The sequence below is a fragment of the Neopsephotus bourkii genome, unplaced genomic scaffold (assembly GCF_033783945.1).
Source record: "Neopsephotus bourkii isolate Nb327-2 ecotype Australia unplaced genomic scaffold, CSIRO-AGI_Nbou_v1 NB_114, whole genome shotgun sequence".
Lineage (NCBI taxonomy): Eukaryota > Metazoa > Chordata > Aves > Psittaciformes > Psittacidae > Neopsephotus > Neopsephotus bourkii.
This window is the reverse complement of record NW_026900631.1, coordinates 1,036,220-1,056,107: the sequence shown is the minus strand read 5'-3', so window position 1 is coordinate 1,056,107 and position 19,888 is coordinate 1,036,220. Positions and strand designations below refer to the sequence as shown.

Sequence of the window (19,888 nt, the reverse complement as noted above, 5' to 3'; positions counted from 1 at the left end):
AGAAAAGCTTTGGCAGTACTTGGTGAGGATTATTTGGCACGCTATTAAACTAAAGAAGACCTTCAGAAAATGTACATGTTCATTCTTAGGTATCTGATAAATTACCTTGAGAGTTTCTCTTGGCCCCTTTTTTCCCTTTGAGAGGACTCTGTCGAGTAACGCTGCAGAAATCAAAGCCAGAAAACCTAAATATTTAGTTAGAGTACGCTTTGGTTACCTGCACGCCAACACCTATGGGATTTATGAAAATCTAAATATGCCCCTTCATTGATGCATACCATGTTGGCAAGCATTTATTAGTTGGATGCCACAGTGCATTACACAGAGAGCATAAGTGGATGAGGATGTACTGCATGAATGAAGCAGCTGCCTGTTGGTAAACTCCAGCACTGCACAGTCAGTACTGAATGCTGTCATTCATGAAATGACATGGAGTGTTGGGGGGTTTGGGGAAAAGCAGCATCAACCTGGTGAAGATAAACTCAAAAGAGGCAAAATAGAGGTATTAATGCTGACCTCCAGTAAAAGCTTTCAGGCTTTCCAGGTGTGAGGAGTATGGTAAGCCAGAGGTTTGTTGTTACAGGTGTTACACCCAGGGCTCCTTCTGTTCTTAAAAAGGTCTCCAAGCCAAGGCTGGTGCAGCCTGGAACCCTTAAGCGGTACATTTGAGAGAGAAACCTGTTCAGATCAGGGAACTTTTCCTCTTCTTAAGTGCAGGTGAGTTAAGCAGACTTTTTCACACTGACAACCTAAGCAACTGAAATCCTCTGCTCCAGATCTCAAACCCCCAGAGAACTTTTCTTTCCTGCAGTATAGACTGTTGGGTCTGCTGAATCAGAGAACACTGCGGCAAATACAACTGCTCGTCACAATACCTGCACATTTCTGCTCATCAGGTCTCCACTGGGAAGGGCAATGGCATTAACACAGGGATCAAGCAACCGCTTACCCATTCATTTTGGCCTATAAATGTTCTTACTTCCCCTGTGATCAATATGTTTGCAACAAGATGTGAAAACTTAGTTCAGAATATTATAGCAACAAACCCTCCCCAAGTCACCGAGCCAGTTAAAGCTGGTGCCCCCTCTTTACTCACCCCCAATCTCTTCTACTTATGAAAGCCTGGAAGAAAAAGACACACCTCATAGCAAGCCTCAGACTAAACAAACTCACTCTGCATGAGAGAAAGAAGGTAAGTTTTCCATTTTTGTGACTGCTAGCTTACATGCCAGCTCTTATCTGAGAGGCTGGCTCCTGGCACACACCGATAGGAGAATCAAGACCCAACAGAAAAAGCTCACACACATGCCTGCTAAATTGGACCTACCACAATATAAAAGCAAGCCCCTTGGCTGCTAACACAGAACGTGTTTTGTTTAACGAATTGTGAACTATGTGAAGACCAGGAGGTCTCTCATGAGATTAAAGCTGTTTCCCCCAGTCCCAGCTATTTTATGTGGCTCAGTATCAGACTGGTTGGGCTGAGTGACATCTTAACTTCTGCCTCCCTCCCACCTCCCTGTACAGATCACATGACGACAGCACGAATGTTTTCTCCATGTTAAATCTTTATTCATTTTCCCAAGACAAACAGAGAATTGCTGTGATCAGATTAATGTGGTGCTTTCCAGACTGTGGTTCCCTGGCAGTTTATAACTCTGTAAAAATGAGTGGAAGAGACAACTACACATACAAGAGCAGCATGATCTCTGTGTGCAATAAAACATGCTTCTGTATTTTCATGACTGACTGTAAAGGGCATGGCCAGTATCAAAGTTGTCTGGTATTTATTGCAAGAGCATGATTTAGTATTTTTTTCTTCTCAGCTGATTACCTTGCCATATTCTTCAATTCTGTGCCAAAACTTCCTGTGCAAGATGCAAGACCTTAAAATTGACAGAAAACTCTGGCTAAAGCTGCTCTGTCATTTCCAACAGCAACAGCAGGAAAAGCGTTTTGTGATGTTAACTTCTGGCAAAAAAATTCTTAGGAAAGCTTTAATATTTCTATGTTTTAACAAGTACTTCCTGGATTTTAAGTCAAAGTAATAACTACTGTGTGCTGCCCTCCGTGGTGCTATGGATGGCCCAGCTGGCCCAGAAACCTCTACACAGCAGCTCCTTTAGAGTGTAGAAATACTTTATACCTGTAATAGCTGCTCTTGGCCAGCATCAAAAGAAAGAACAGGGGAAAGTCCTCCCCATACTCCTGCCAACCTCTCCTCTTAATCCTAACATAGCATGGGGAACTGCACTGTCTGAGTCAAGAGCACAGGGGTAGCAAGAACCAGCAAAAAGAGAAGGGCAAGGGACAGAAGAGTAAGAGGTAAGAGGCAAAACAAACCCAGCCAATGGGTGGAGGAGGAAAACTGGATTTTCCAGGGATGGCAACTTGGAAAAACACGTATTTGCTTATCAAGAATATCTGTACTAAGGTAAGAACCTGAAGCATGAATGTTGCAATGAGCTAAAGGAGGAATACAGAACAAGGGAAAAGGATATTGAGCTGGGTTGGAACCTGTAAACACCACCCTCTGTGTCCACTGGATCTCAGATCTGGCCAGGAATGCTCACTTGTAGGCATGGCTCGCTCTGCCCCAGCTGTCAGCAGCATCCAGGAAACACACCAGCTAACTTTTCCGTCCCTGACAGTAGACTGTGCCATGGAGGAATGAGATAAACTGTTGGCTCTTGTGATTAATCACGGCACTAATAAACGGAGGAATCTGCTTCAGTGGATGTTCCCACTGCCCTGAGCACCCACAACACAGCACTTGACGACCGAACCGCTGTTTTCAGTTTTTGCTTCATGTTTTGCAAAGTGATGCAATCCCATACAAGAGAGCAGAGGGCTGTTTAAATCCATTCTCTGCTTAGGGAACAGAGATTTAAAGGCAGCTTTCCCCCTTCCTGGAAAGCATAAGAGGTGGAGGACTAGTGTACAAACCTTTACCCTCCAGCTAACCATGGCTGATGTCAGGAGATTGCTCAAGCATTGCCTGTGGACAGCAGGATTGCACCAGCATAACTCAGAGACCATGTCCATCCATCTGAATTTCTGCTAGTGGCAATGACATGCTAGAAAACTTGCCTTGAGTTCCACCTCCAGGAAGGAGTATCTTTTCCTTGTACACAGGATGACAAGAGAGAGATGGAATCCCTCTTCATGTCTTTTAATATGCACGTGAAATAAAGTATCAAGTACAGCTTTCAGAGTACAGCTTTTTGGGGAATAAGATTTCTTTTAAAAGAAATGCAACAAAAGTCCCACTAAGGTTGAATATACAGATAATTAGAAGAAATAAATATGAAATTATATTCACAGTACCAGAAAGAGAGGCAAACCCACCAACAAATCTACACACTGTGTCTGTGGGATGGTACAAACTTAATCCTTGGTTTATGCAACTGAAATTCAGTTCAAAGCAGAGTTGCCCAGTATTTGAACATGAGTTTATCAGAGGGAGAGGGGTGGCTGTGCTGCCCCAGAGAGTTGTTAGAAGCAGGAATCTGGAAATTCAGTGAGAACGGTGTTTACCTACACAGTTGCTATTAATTTCAGTTAATTCTCTAATTGTCTACGGTTCCCTCCACATTTGGTTGTAAGTGCTGATGTGTTCTTCCTCCCTGACTTCACTCAGAGGCACAGCTGGAAGCTGTCTTCCATGAAGGCATCATAAACAGACCTAAACCTCTGCGCACTCAACGCAGAGTAAATCCTGCAATGTAAATCCTGCAAAAGATTTACACAGCAGTGTATCCCTGTGTCCCCTGCACTCTCCCGAGCACAGCTTAACAAGTATCTCCAAAGAATACTCCAGCTCTGCATTCACAGATTCCTTAGACAGCATCAAAATAGTCCCAAATCAAGGAAGGCTGAGACTCCCCTTTTGCCCTTTCCTATTCTTTTGTCTCATACAAACTGTCAACACTTTTTAGAAGATAACCATGTCCTAGACAAAAATTACAGCAGAACTACCCAAATATTGAGCATGAAGCTTGTGGACGATTAGTATTTCAGGATGAGGCATTTCCTAATAAGTATCTCCCTGGGTGGTAGTACACTTTGCCCCCGTTTGGCCAGTCAGCGGATGAGGGACAAGACTTCTCTTGCTGATCACTTTACACTTTAGGAAGTCAACGCATACACTACTTACACACTGCTTACTCAAACACATGTGGCGATAGCTGGAAACACACATGGGTTCAGGCATTAAATCCATTACCCTTGCTAACAAAGGAATGAAGAAAACTACAACATTTTACTCACCCATCTTAGAAAAGCAGTAAAGAGTCTCTATTAAGTCATTAAGCACAAGCATAGAGGGCTGGGAAAATTGAGCAACCGCACTAGGTTATTTACCTGCTTCGGCGTCTCCTTGGGATGAATGACAATAACAGCAGTCCATGAAGACAACATAGTTGAGCACATTGCAGAACAGCCCTACAATCCCAACAAGGAGGACCAACAGTGCTTTCTCAGTCTTCTGAGGACTGATAAACCTCTTGATTGCCTCAACGAAGATGCTAAACATCAGAGCACTGGCAAAAACTGAGTTGCCAAAAGCTCCCAGCACATCCGCCCGGCTGAAGCCATAAGTGTTAGCTTTATGCCATTGGATGCGACTGACCCTGACACCAAACAAACCGATGATCATGGAGATCAAGTGAGAGAGAACAGCAAAGGCATCTGAAGCTAAGGAAAGAGAGTTGCCAGCATAGGCTACTGAGGTCTCGACTACAAAAAGCACAAGGCTCATCACACACATGAGGATAAGCCTGCTGCTCCTGCCCGAGTAGCGGCCCATTTCTGCTGCTCTCTTCCCCTTGTCTCTGAGGTCCTGCACGAGGAGCACCTCACTGCCTGCGTTTCTGCCCTTCACCTGTCAGTGCTGCTCACATGCAGGAACCACCTTTATAGGAAGCTGTAAAGCAATAAATCAGTTTAAAGGGCAGTTCAGCAAGATCTGTCATGTTAAGGCAGCCTGAACACTTGAGTCCTGTAGGGGTTCCACCCTCAGGAGGCTTTTTTTTTCCCCTACCAACCAAAAAATAAACCAAAGGAGACTACTAAGGGCACTGGCACTTGCTACTCAGTGGCAGTGTCCTGTAACGCTGAGTAAGGCCTAGACAGGAGAGCGCAAGAAGGTGGATCAGAATTTTAAGCAGTTAGAGAAGGTGTTTCTTTTGCTAAAACTCTCTTCTGATGCCTGTTTCAACTATTTCTATGGCCTGTAACTTTAGTACTGAGAAAATACTACTACAAGCCTATGGAAGACAATATTTGAAATGCAAGTTGGGTGGACATTACTTTTAAGAACACAGTAAATGTGGACTGTCTGTGAAGGGTGTGGAACATGTTGTCCTTAGAGCAAGTTTCAAAGCCAACTCCATTGATCTTCCATTTTGGCAACCTAGAGTTCTCACCTGCTTGTACTTTTGGCATGTTTCCCATGGAAATGGATCAAAGTTGGAGGCCATTTTCTAGATACACAGTCAGTAGTCACAGAGCTGAGCCTCAACAATAAAACCAAAGCACATTGTTTATTCCCTATTTAGAAAATCCTGCCTATCTGAAAATCCCAAAGTAATCCTCATAGGCTTGCAAGAAAGTCAGATTTGGGCAAAGCACAACCAGAAGTTAAGGGGGAAATAAGAGATGTAGAAGCCCTAGCTTGGACTCAGTGCCTTTTCTGGAACAGTAAGGACATAAAGCTGTAAATTGGTTTTTGTCACTCACTGTAGTACCTGTTGAACTCATAAGTGTACACAGTTTTATGCACACTCAGAAACCATGGTGATGGAAATCTAGCTGCTAATAGCACACTAGGCTATGTGGATGATGACAAGGTTACCTTCCTTGAAAAGTTTATGATCCAGCAGTCTCTTTGAAATCCCCATCCATGTACGTATATATACACGGTTACTTACAAGATAGAAAGGAAGGAAATTACATGCAGTCCAGCCTGAGAGAGATAATGTGATAACATTGATAACCTGAGCTGACCAACTGTCCTTGTTGGCCTCAGCCTTCCCAAGGTGAATTAACTTCAGGTTAAAAACTCAAACACCCACCCACCCCCAGTTTTCATCTAGTTTTTTTGCTCACAGGGTTTCAACAGCCAAAATGTTTACGTTTAAAGTCCAGTTTGCTAGAAGCCTTGTCTGCCAATACATGTAATCTTTAACATTTGGTCATTTGTCTATCTACACATTGCACTCTTGAAGAGTGCCATCCCTCCCCCCAGCTTAAGAACACCACTAGCCCTGGGATGGTGAATTAGTAGAACTAATTGCCACACTGAAACTGGTACTTGCTCTTCTTTGTCTTCATATCACACCTGTGTTACTACTTCTACTCCACCTATTTCTGTGGTGCTTTCCTCCTTATATTAATGTTCAGCTACTTCATTATTTTATTATCTGAACTCCTGAGCATGAAAAGTGAGAATTTTACTTTCAATGGGAACAGACCTAGGTGAAAATTCAGATCTCTCAGGTCATAAGGTTTCAATTACCAAAACAAGAGCTTGAGCTAAATGAAGTATTCCCTCTGCATCAGAGCTAAAAAGTTCAAATAGGCTCTGTTAATAAAGAACAGCACCACATCAAGACAGCTCCCCTGCATCCCACCTTACTATGCAACTTAATCCAAATTTATCAGTATGTAAGAACTAAGAAACAGTAAGAGATTTGCAGTTCTGTTATAAACATAAAGTAGCATCATTTAACCGAATGTAGCGTATTATAGATTCATATACTTACTGTCTAACAGCCAAAATCTACTAGGAGCATGAAAGTTTCCACACCAGTAAAATTAAGAGTATGGATTTTTCTATAATGCATTACAGGTAACTCATATTGTGCTTCTGGTGGAGTGATCCTTGACATGGACCTGTCTCTCCCAGGCAGGCACTGGCATCTCTGTGGAAGATCAAGAGGTTTACAGGGGAGTCATCCACATTCCAGACACTCCAAGCCCTAATATGATCAGGAGGAAACATGCTGGGCAAAAAGGGAAAAATAAAGAGAGGTAGTGGTGGAAGGGCTGACTCTGTGAAATCTCTGGCTTCAAACAAACCCATTTGTAGGTGGAAAGCAACACATTTCTACAAAAACCATCAACATGTTTACTCATGAATTTGATCCAGTCAACTGGTTGAAGGTTGGCTGTTCAAACTGGTAAGGCTGCAACAGTGTTAGACACTGCATTTTGTTTCGCCTTTCCTTTCTTCTGAGCTTCCACATCTCACTTGTAAAATACCAGTGTTCTGGAGTGTGTCAGTGGGAGCCTGAAGTGCTCATCTATTCTTAATAATCTGGTTTGCCTTGTCAAAAAAGTCTTGGCACATTTCTGTCTCTAATTCCTGAGGACACTGCCTCTACCTCCTTCAAAAGACAATCCCTCTGAAGACAAGTCTTACTCATCATTTGAGGCTGAGAAAAGATCACTCTGGTATTACTACTTATGTTCTTTCTCAGAGTATCACTTCTGTCAGTGTTAGAGACAGCATACGAAAAGGTCTTAGGGTCAACTCTTCACCTATGTCAACTGAAAACAAAAGACAAATGCATCTACTGACATATCATTCTCCAAATCCTTTGAAAGTTAAACTGGACAGCAATGAGCAAAGTTTTGACTAAGTGGGCTGACCATAGGAACCTGGGCAAGCACTGTATGCTTAAGACTTTTAAACTACTGATGCTACATAAAAATAGGGGTTTGGAGACAGGCAGCTATGTAGTCTTGTGCCAGGAAGAGTCTGGGGAGGATCTTACTGGGCCAGCTTTTTAATTGCCAAGTTTTCACTCAACTCTTTTGACAGAAAGGGGTTTACGTAAACAGCCTTCAAACCTAGAGGTAAAAAAAGTAACAAACTAAGCATATCATCCAAAATGTATTTTGTGCCAGGTCTCTCTCTTTTTTGTTAAAGTCAATCCTAGGCTCAGAGTAGATGTAATTTTCTCTTTAAGAACAGTTTCATAACTGTGCAACCTCTAGCCTCCTCTGCTAAAGCAACACATAGTAAGTACAGGAAAAGCAAAAGGGTTTCATGAAACATGCTCTAAATTTAACTACACCGCCTAAAATCTTTAGCAATGAAAATACCTCTCTTCAGACTGCCCTTGCATTACTCACTGCAGTATCACTGTGAGACAGCTATAAATGCCAGTTCATAAGATAAGAGAAACAGGGCTTTGGCAAAGGATCTGCAAGAAATGGCACTCACATGCATCTTGCTAACAATGTGGCATTTAACCTAAGGTAGCTTTTCAAACTTGTTTTACAACAGGGTGAAAATACTCCTTTTAACACCTGGCTCCAGAGGGAGTTTTCATAAAGGGTAGCATTCTCCATGCCTAGTTAGCAGCAAGTCTGTCTTGAAAACTGAAGTTTGAAGGCAGAATTAAAAGCAGATGTTTTATCTATAAAGTTGATGTTGGCCACTAAACTGTAGACTGTTTATGATATTCTCTTCTATCTTTCAGGTATTTTCTCAACATACAAGAAAACGCATGAGCCAAAATGGAAAAAGAAGTCACGAGCAAAGCATAGCTACCATGAGCAAAGGATAATCCATTGAGCAACAGAAAAAACAACCAGAGCATCTTACAGCTCACAATACATGTTTATTATTAGAGATGTTTACAGAAAAGTCTGTGAATTACTGCTAGCCTAAGACTGACAATTGTCGGGGAGGGACAGAGGGTGTTCTGGTTTATGGCTTTGTTTTTTGAATTGTTTAAAAAGTCGCCAAACTGATTAAGTTCGGGGGCTATTTCAGTATTCTTAAAAAAAGGTGGATTCACAGATAAAGGAGAAGGTGCCCTCACTAGTAATTTAGTAACTACGACCAAACAGGGTGTAAAACTTGGCAGGGTTTTTGCCGCAGACACATCTTGCCCCACTCTGTAGTTCACGGATTGGCTGGAAAGGTATGCAGAGGCTTTTTGCTCCCATGGAGGGGGCACCAGGCTCAAGATCTTGATCCCTGAAATAAAAAGATACTTGTAAATACTCTGATTTAAAACTAAAAAAGGTGCAATAAATGTATTATATATAAAATCTCAAAAGCACCTTAGTCTGAAAGTTTCAGAACTAAAGGAATAAATATATTGAAATACACAAGCCAGCAAGAGTCAAAGGTGAGGAGTGTACATCAGTGTTATACCCAGAGGCATCTTGCATTCCTGTTTTATATTCACAACATTTATTTTGATCTTGGTAGATACTCCCCTTTTCAGTCATATATTACCTGGCAGTCGTCTTCTTGATCCAATCCTCACACTCAATTTCTCCACAAAAAGGGATTTGTACAATCTGAAGGAGGGAGGAGAAGCAGAAAGACACAAAACCCAACAGTTATACATCTGAAAAAGTCATCCTTGTCTCTGGAAGATTCCTAAACATTAAGATCTCATATACACTCAAAGTGGGAAAAGTTCCAGTTGCTACAAATAACTTTTAATGGCTCTTTCTCATCATAGAAATAGATAAGTACAGTCATCCCTCCATAGTGCAGCATGGAAAAACTTACACACACTCAAAGCAGCATTTAAAGCAAGTCAGGGTGTTGATTTCTTTTTTTTTTTTTTTCTTTTAGCCTAATATATCTCCCTTCTGTGGAAAAATACTCTGCTTTTCAGGAAAAGTTTGGTACTTTCAAACTGCAGAACCAATACTTGCTTCCATATTGTGCGACAGTGCTTTCCTAATGAAGTTTCCATTTGAACTCCCTGACTAAGATTTCTCACATCTTCTGAACAAGACAAGGACATAGGTATTTTAACAGAATCCCCAGTAGCACATTCTTCTTGGGGGCAGAGGGAAGTGGTGTGTAATATCCTGCCGTTTCCTTCAGTTGAGCTTAACTGAAGAAAATTGAGAAAGCTGAAACAAACAATCTCATATATTCTTTTCAGTACTACTCTTAGCTACTGGAGTGAATCTCTTTTCCTAAGTTTTGCATTCCATTTTACTGTTGATTTGGAGTTGCGGGGTTTTTTTTTATTTTTAATGGACTTTAACAGTGAGAATTCTGTTTGCTACTAAAAAGTGGGATTACTATTAAAAAGACACCCCCTACCTATATTTGACCACTCCTTTAATGTTATCCAAAGGCAACAAAGGCCACTAAATTCAGTCTTCACAGTCATTTTAATTCAATCCAAACTGTGATTGAGGTTTCCTCTTCTGTGGCGAAAACCAGACTTACACTCTCAAAATTCTCTATTTGTCTTGAACCAGAACACACCTTTATTAGACTTCACTGGCAGCTATACTGTTCTTGCATTAAGCCTTTGTTAGTTAAATGAAACTTTGTTTAAATACCTGTGCAATTATTCTTAAGAGTTTCAGCTAAACTTAGAAGAACACAGAAGCAGTCTACATTCTGGAAGAGCTAATAGCCTATGCTGCAATTATGGTAAAACAGTGACAGGAATTAAGCGGGAGTACTTTGGCTTATAAATTCCCTCTTAAACAGTAGACGGTGCTAACAGGATAATTTCAAGATACAACAGAACGTATACGCTGTGAAACTTTGTCCATACAACACATATAGGTAGAGAGTGAAACAGTCATAAAATTATGTAAGTCACTTTTTTCAGTTCAGATATATTGATTGTAATAAACTCATATAATCGAAGTACCAAAATGGTGCAAGTATCCAACTTGGAATGTAAAAATATTTGTTCATGTTTTCAAGTTTAACTACATTCTAAACTAGATTATATTAGAGTTCTAAACACAATACAAACATTTTAATACTCTCGGCCCTCTCTGGAATCTAGCTATACACAGCAGTTAATGTTGTATATTGAAGACCAAGCATTTTGCCCCTTCCATAGGCAGGAGGTATCATGTGAAACACCTGCAGTAGAAGAAGAAGAAAGAAGATTCTACACTATTTCATCAAAGTTAAGGAAATAATTTATGTGCAATAAATATAGATGAGCTTCATATTCCATTCCTACTCTTGAAATGAGCTTGACTCTTAATTTCAGTTTATTACATTAAAGTTTACTGCATCTCTTATAAATTTATGAGCTTATCTTCAATTGTTTCTTTGTCTTAAAGACAATCTAGCATAGTTTCAGAGTGCTTGTTTAATTCATAAGTGAAAGATACATGATAGCACATCTTGAAACCACAGCACATATGAGCTGTAGTACTAGTTGAACTTCTATATAGAGCACAATTATGTGTTAAGCAAAGACTAAAGATTTGGGGTTTTTAAATCTACTATCAGGATCAGACGCTTTAGAAACACCTGCACTGAGGAAATAAATTTGCAGTCAGCAGGAAGTGCCCAAAGCAGTGTGGAAAGAGAATATTTCACATTTGCGTTTAGCTTTGTAGCAGAAAGCAAGGTGCTACTATTGTAGCACCTATGCACACAATGTCTGAGATCTCTCTACCCTCAACTTCATAAGCATGCTAAATCAGTCCCTCCTCTGAAGTTCATAATTATTCATTTAAATCCTGTTATAAATTGAACTTAAATGCAATAGACATACAAGAATTAGAGTGTGATGGAAGATTAAGCCTAAACAAGAGTAACTTAAAACTATTTTTGAAGTTAACAAAAGTTCTTTTGCATTCTCCAACAGAAATTATTAATTTTTCAGAGTAGATCTAATTAGATCTAACACAAATAAACCCTGATCTCTTTATAAAACACACAGCCTTAATGACTGATCCTGGGGATCTTACTACTTGAACACATTAATCTCAAAACATGAAAAATTTCACAAGCTGAGGCTTGTGACAGAATGTCAGGGTTAAGAACTGCTGTTAGTGGATCTCTGAAAAAGAAGCAGAAGATCAATTCTCTACCAGCAATCTTGAACTGTGAAGTTCAATCATCCACATTATGCAGTATTCTTACTATCAACCCAAGGAGGTTTCTGACCTGGCAGTAATTCTCAGTGAACCCAATGGCTTCTGCTTCGGTCATAAAGGTAAAACTTCTTTGACGTAAATTGCATGTACTTTAAACTCTTACCTGGACCTATTATGAGATTTGACAAGGGTTTTTCATTGCCTGCATTAGAATAATGTCAGGAAGTTTATCTTAATCTGAATAAAATATCTGCATTAATCTCTCCGAAAAGCACCTTCTAATAAAAAAATGCAACTTACCAAACTGCAGCCATTGTAGGCCACCTCAAGATACCCTCCCACCTCCGCAGAGGACTGTATTTTGAATGGTGGTGGAAACACCACATTTAGTAAATACAGTATTTTAGCAAAAGAAAAGAGCAACATATCCTACAAATGCTGGGAAAATTGTTTTTGTGCAGCTTCATCTGCTTGTGAAGGGAGAGTTCCATAAAAAACACAACAGCATTTATACGCAAGTTTTGAAATTTCTAGCCCCTGATCATTTGTAAGGGACAGAACACGTGTGAAAGCACTTACAAGACAGAATGAAGTGAATTTTCTTACCTTTCCTGAATCAAGCTCTTTTTGAAAGTCCTCCATAGTATTGGCCACCACCATATGACTTTTTAAGTCCTCAGAAGCTCTAAGAAAAGGAAAGAAAAAAATAGGTCAGGGCAGATTTATGCATGTAACCTCAGTAGCCAAAGTAATAAAGTTCTCAGAGTCAGTCAAAACAAAAAGTTGTAAGAACAGATATCCATTCATTCATATTTTCCTAATCAGTTTATGTCTTTCTACCACTTCTGCCTTTGAAGAGACAAGAACTTTATTAATTGCTTATGGAATGTTCTCCAAATTGCTGCACATTTTACCATGTTAATTCACACTGTTGGGCACACCAGTTCAACACTGACCAACTGCAGACAGAAACAGATGAGTACTACAGGTACAGAAGACAATTAACAAAGAAAAAACTACATCTCAGTATCAAAATGTTTTTTAATTATGTAAAAATACTCTGCTTGTAAGCAACTTTGACCACCACAGAAGAAAGTAGGAAAACTCCTCTGCCATAGTGCTGGATCACTACCCTGTTCTTTCTCACTGTTTCTACGAGCAACAATTTACAGTGACAGACAGGGAAAGGATTTTGGCATATGCAACAAGTGCAAATAACATTTCCAAAAGTATCTGATTGCTTATAAGAAAACAATCCTATGAAATCCGGATTTAAATACACTTCTGAACTTCAGCTACTGTGGTTTCTTGGACAACTTTCTATCTTTCAAAATTCCTTACCAAAAGCATTTTTGTGGAATGAATCCTGTGCATTATTAATCCATGAACTATCTATGGTGTGTTTATTAATACTTCACATGAATACACGGAAGTATTTTGTAAAAACAGTTCACAACCTTTAACATTCTATTTGATAAGCACAATAGAAAGCTTCTACCACTGTATGCAAACAAGTTTCGGAGACAGAAAAATTAATATCACAAGCAGGAAGATGGACCTAATCTGTCTTTCTTCATAGATGAACCAACAACGTGAGAAATTCTTCCAACAGGCAAAGTGCATCTGTGATTAGCATAGCCATTTACTGTACCTCTCTGTTTACCTGTTAAAAAGGTTAACATGGATGTCCTCCAAGATCTGCTTCAGTCTGTCTTCTGCTTCATGTTCAGAAAGAGTCAGCTTCTGTCCTGTGTCTCTTCTAACAGCTACAAACTGTTGACTCTTCATGTCTCGTGGTCCCACTTCAACCCTGACTGGAACACCCTTCAGTTAAAAAAAAACAACACCACAATGAAATGTTTAAAGTAATGACAAATACTTGTAATTCTCAGGAGATGTCGTTTTCTTTCTCTCTTTTCTTAATCCTAATGCCCAGCCTTGATATGGAATCACTTTATACATTTAAGTTTCTTTGAAATAGATTAACATATGTTCCACTGCCTTTATGCATTTCTGTCTTTCCCATACACACACTCTTTACTTGTGCATCATACCTTGCTCCACTTGCTTGGAGATTACACCTGTGCCAACATGCAAGTAATACTAACACAGTTAAAGCACAACTGAAACTACACTAAGACAATTATCCCAGATAGTGCAAGTCAGATTTCTGAAGTCTGAATGATTAAGATTTCCATAGTAATTTTAATATTCATAGAATCACAGAATAGTTAGGGTTGGAAAGGACCTTAAGATCATCTAGTTCCAACTCCCCTCCATAGGCAGGGACAACTCTGTCCAGCCTGGCCTTGAACACCACCCGGGATGGAGCATTCACAGCTTCCCTGGGCAACCCATTCCAGTGCCTCACCACCCTAACAGTACAGAATTTCTTCCTTATATCCAATCATCCTTATATCCAATTTAAACTTCCCCTGTTTATTCTTGTTCTTCCAATAATAAATTTTAATTCTGTTTTCACAGAACATTTTCAAGTCTATTAACAGAAAATAAGAAAAGTTCAGTTAAATACACCCCTAACAGCAACATTAATTGCACTGAATATTTAACTATAAAGAGATCATTGCTTTATTTATGTAAAGCTTTTACACTTTATAAACTTTACGGATAAGAACCATGTAATTTCTCATGTCCTATACACCATCAGACAAAAAGAGTTTGCATTTTACTGGTCAGTTTAAGAGTATACTGAGCCAAAGATTTTTGCTACATCCTGCTAGCATATGTCTCAGGATGAACACATTATTTCATGGGAGATGAAGAGAGTAAGTGTGAATGCATTTGAGGGTGGTTTTGTTGTTTTTTCCTTGTTTTGTTTGTGAAAGGACGCCTAATGGTCACATAGGAAGACTTCCTAAGAGAGAGCACTGGAACTAATACCAGACATCATTAAAAAAAAAAGATACTAATGTTTTGGCTCTTTTTAGGGTTAATATGAGAAATCTGCTAGGCTGAAAAGTACGTAAGGCAAAATACTTTCCAGTTCATTCCTGAACTACTTAGTATTTTTTACCCTACAAAATTCCTCATCAGTACTCAATGAAATGAGTGTACTTTGCCTGCATTAGCCTGAAGATGCAGTTTACACATTACGCTGGACACTTCAGTAGACTGAATAAAAAACATCAAGTTTGCCCCATGCTGTGCCTCAACTGATAAACCTGATTTTATTAAAAACATCTCCCAACATGGATTCGTGGTATCACAGCTCCATTAAAAAAATAAATAAGGTTACACAAAGGGAAAAGAACTTTGACACAATGGGAACTTTCAACAACTCAGGAAGCTTCTATCATCTTACACTGAATTCAGAACACGATCCCATAAAATCACTCAACACATTATTCAATTTCTAATTACCATTGTCTCATTCTGTTGTTTTTGTTTTACAAAAGCTTCATATTTCATAGAATCATAGAATAGTTAGGGTTGGAAAGGACCTTAAGATCATCTAGTTCCAACCCCCTTGCTATGGGCAGGGACACCTTACACTAAACCATCTCACCCAAGGCCTCGTCCAACCTGGCCTTGAACACTGGCTGGGATGGAGCATTCACAGCCTCCCTGGGCAACCCATTCCAGTGCCTCACCACCCTAACAGGAAAGAATTTCCTCCTTATATCCAATCTGAACTTCCCCTGTTTAAGTTTTAACCCATTAACCCATGAAGCAGAACTGTTTCTTTAAGTACTGTGTAAAGGGAACATGGCAATTTTGAAACAAAACAAATTGCTCCTTTCTTTGTTGACACTGTACAGGTTTATATTTCTGTTCCACCCTGTGCAGAGAAGGCACTGTTGTGACCCAAGAGAAACTTCAGTGCTAGTACAAATTGTTAAACATGCAAGTAATTTGTACTATTAATTTTCTGGGTATATAAAGTAGAGACCTGGAAGCTCAAAAATCTATAATGACATGTGAAGCCCAGCAAACTGAGCAAGTCTCAGAAAACCTTTTCTTCATTTATTTATGAAAGTGATCATTAAATATCAGACAACACTTCTTAATTCAGAGAAAATATTTGCCTTCAGAATACAGGGCCTCCTACATACCCCCACACAAAAGCTTCAAAACACCTGGAAAGAAATGTACCTTAAGTTCCCAGTGGTTGAACTTCCAACCAGGTGAATAGTTGTCTCTTAAATCAGCCCGTACACGGATATTAATACCAAGCAGCCTATTGCGATATTCATTACATTTCTTCAATAAAGCCTCTTTATCCTCTTCAGAAAGGGAATTTGTGATACCACAGGGAATAATTACAACCTGCAATATAACACAACGTGTACTTTAAGTTCTTACAATAAATAGCTACTACTTATAGGAACTTAAAATCAATATTGTGGCCTTATATCCATGTAATAGTGATCTCTTTCAAGCTGTCAGAAGTAAAGGACACATTTTCCTTTTTATTCAGATACAGATACAATTATTTTAAATGAATGGACTGTTAAAGGGATCTTGACCACTAGAAGTATCTTGATGATTTGTGCTAACTTTATAGAGGACACTCCATGATTGGACAGCTCCTGTACTATGTTAAGTCTTCCAGGAACCCAATATGAAATTCTCATGAATTCCAAGGGAGGAAAGGAAACAAAATGATAAAGCAATTTTACACACCTGAACACAGGCTACTCGAGGTGGGAGCACCAGTCCCATGTTATCTCCATGAATCATTGTCATTACACCAATAGTTCGGGTTGTAAGACCCCAGGAATTTTGGTAAGCAAACTGTTTTTCTCCTGGTTTCTTGGGATCTTCAAATACAATCTCAAACATCTTTGAGAAATTCTGCCCTAGATGATGTGACGTTGCTCCCTGAAATAGTTGTACACAGAAAAATCTACTTAATGGAATGTTAAATTTATCAAGCATCAGTTTAAGGCTTTCATCTTACTCTATTTACTGAAAATCATTATTCTTCTAATAGATACCTGGATAGCTCTTCCACTGGCAGATATAAATGCCTCCACAGTGGTTGTATAATCACCACCAGCGAACTTCTCCTTCTCTGTCTTCCTTCCTTTCACAACAGGTATTGCTAGGAGATCTTCATACACTTGAGCATACAGATCAAGTATCTGCATCACCTATGATAAATATACTCTCTTGAACTACTCAGTATTTTGCATTTGCTAAATCATGAAATATTTTTATACATCAGTCTAAAAATCTTAGAAATTTAACACTTTCTCAAGATTATGATTAAAAAAAATAAATATTTTTTCAATTGCTTTAAACTGCAGCTGTTTTCCATAAATCAAATAGCAACAACTATCAACCATGACAGAAAACAAGAGTCACTACAGAAATACCAGTCCATTTGTTACATTGACTTCTGGTTTCCACCTAAACATCTTAATAACTGCTAAGTAAATACAGATATGTCATGATACTCAAGAAACATCTATCTTTGGGCAAGGAAGCATTAAAATTTCTAGCTGTTAATATGTGAATGCATTATTTAGATTTTTAAGGAAAACAATTTTTAAGGAAAGCATTCTTTTCATGTAACACACTCTTCAAACTCTTCATGTTGTCTGAAGAGACTAAAGAATTCAACATAAGTTAAATCTGAAATAAAAAAAACAGGTTCTAGTACACTTGGCATTTTTCATGACAAAGAAAAGGAGACCAATTTCTGATTTGGCTGTGTTGCTATGGGGCAAGGTAGCTTTCTGAAAGCAAAAGCACCATTGCATTTGGTTTTTACCTCCTCTGCTGCTTCTTCATACGTTGCAAATGCTGTGTGACCCTCTTGCCAAAGGAACTCACGAGTGCGAAGAAAAGGTTGGGGATGTTTGAATTCCCAACGCTGGAAAGAGGGAAATAAACAACTGAACACCATGATTACCAGTAAAGTGTCAAGTTATTGTTAAAAATAATACATAAGTATTAGAAAATTCACAGATTTTACTTAATATAATCAATATATGTTGATTAATGATGTTTTATTAAAAACAGTAAGAAAACAAATCACAAACCACATTCATACTTCTGCCACGAGTATGTGCTGTGTTCAGTATCATCAGGCCATATCCACATAGAATAACTGTCCTACACTTCACTTAGAATATAAGTGTTAGCCAGAAATTCTGCGCAGACATACCACAATATTACACCACTGGTTAAGCTTGATGGGAAGATCCCTGTGTGACTGCACCCACTTTGCATAGGCAGGATACATGACTGTGAAAAGAAAACAGCTTTAGGTCTCTGCACAATATAGCCAGTTTAAACCAACCCCTTTCTTTTTGCTACATACAAGCTTAACATTCTCTGCTGTGAGAACTACGCTCTTATGTTTAAATTTTCTTTAAAACAGTTTGGTCTTAACACATAATATTTTCCCATAAAAGAGTACTTTCACTTCACCCTGTGTCTCTGCAAAATACCTTGCTTGCTGCTGGCCAAAGTACAATTCAAAGCTTAATAACTAATGACACTAGGTTTAAGCCTCTGGCTTAGGGTATGTAAATACGGCTAGGTTCACAAATAGAAATTCACCAACCTCAAGACTTCAGGACACTATAGTGTGCCTGATTCAATTAAAAATGCATCCAGACTTAGGTCTTAACATTATGTTTAAATTACTCAGAAGAAATTTTAATAAGAGCTAATTCACATCTATAGTCAAAGTACTTGGAAAACTGAAGTGAATAATAAGATGAAGGAATTTTATAAACAGTATAGAAAAACCCCAACAAAACATGCTTTTCAGTCAAAGCAAGTCAGTCTTCAGGATATATAAAAATTCCTAGAGTGTACATTTCCTAGGAAACTCCAATTAAGGGAACATACAGTGTTGTGACACCTGCTATAAGCAGCAGCAAAATTAGGATATTTTGATAAGGACTTACAGAAAACATCCTAACAAGTGGGTTTCCACTTTTCACAAGCTTGTCTATCAGCTACACTATACTTGCAACTGTCCCCTTTGCAGCCAAACTGCATGAAAAAGTCTACCTGTTTCACTCGTGGGCCGTACAGCAATGGGTTCAGCCAGATCTGTTTTCCCTGATCTTGTGACCCAAGCAACCTAAAAGAAGACAAAAAAAGAAGGGGGGAAGGGAGGGGGGAAGTCAAAACAAAACAAGTTTACAAAAACCTTACTTTCACACTCAGCTGGAGACTAAGTGGTTGGGTTCTCCTGTACTCATATTAAAACAAACTTTTGGAGTGTACCTCAGGAGCAAAGTCAGCAATATGAGTCTTCTCTTTCTCTAGGGCAGCCTGGGACACAAACATGGGGAAGTAACAGTTTTCCACTCCAAGTTTCTTGATCTCTGCATCAAAGAAGTTCTTGATAGCTTCCCAAATAGCATAAGCCCAAGGACGAAGAACATAACAGCCACTCACATCGTAGTATTCAATCATCTCTGCTTTTGTGATCACCTTTCAAAAGATCAGATTCTTAAGCTTCTATTTCATACACAAAGAACATTCAGTAATTTGTGTGTCGCATGCAATTCAAAAAAGTCTACTTTTCTACAAAAGCTAAAAAAATTAGCAAAGGTATGTTTTGAGATCACTTTTGTTACCTATAAGTAGAGAAAGTTAAGCAGGAACATTAAGTTTAGTAATAGATCTGAACAATGTAACACTTAACTAAAAATTAATTTCACTAATCCAAGAGACAGTAGCTAATTTCTGGAACCAACAAACTGCACTTCTGTAAGAAATCTCTAGCTCATGTCAGAAAAGATTCTTTTTTTCCCTTGGGATATAGGCAAAAAATTATACAAGTGAGAGGCAATGCACACCACTGATACCTATTTACAATCTTTCATAAGTAGCTAGTCTAAACTAGTCACATCTACTCTGGTTGTTTTGAATCTCATGAACCAGCAAACTCATTCACTATAAACAGATACTAACTTTTTTTTATATGACATGTTGAGGTGAAATAAAACTCCCAAGTCTGTGAAATTCCTATCACTTCACTGACATTTGTACTCTTAATGAAAGAGGAATTCATATACAAATCACAAAAAACATATATATATATATATATATATAC

At 38.9% G+C, this 19,888-nt stretch overlaps 1 protein-coding gene across 6 annotated transcripts in view; it reads right to left on the bottom strand.

Annotated features, from left to right (window-relative positions):
* Positions 1-8,610: 8,610 nt before the first annotated feature.
* The window catches only part of EPRS1 (glutamyl-prolyl-tRNA synthetase 1), a 38,672-nt gene continuing 27,394 nt past the window's right edge, over positions 8,611-19,888 (bottom strand). For all 6 annotated transcript variants that reach the window (XM_061365275.1, XM_061365294.1, XM_061365303.1 and 3 more), the window contains 11 exons: positions 19,054-19,263; positions 18,835-18,907; positions 17,978-18,057; positions 17,582-17,683; positions 16,803-16,958; positions 16,489-16,686; positions 15,958-16,131; positions 13,508-13,668; positions 12,451-12,529; positions 9,257-9,321; positions 8,611-8,992 (listed from right to left, as the gene is read on the bottom strand). In XM_061365275.1, the coding sequence (XP_061221259.1) occupies positions 8,842-8,992; positions 9,257-9,321; positions 12,451-12,529; positions 13,508-13,668; positions 15,958-16,131; positions 16,489-16,686; positions 16,803-16,958; positions 17,582-17,683; positions 17,978-18,057; positions 18,835-18,907; positions 19,054-19,263 (1,449 nt within the window). In that variant the 3' untranslated portion in view covers positions 8,611-8,841. The remainder of the gene's footprint in view (positions 8,993-9,256; positions 9,322-12,450; positions 12,530-13,507; positions 13,669-15,957; positions 16,132-16,488; positions 16,687-16,802; positions 16,959-17,581; positions 17,684-17,977; positions 18,058-18,834; positions 18,908-19,053; positions 19,264-19,888) is intronic.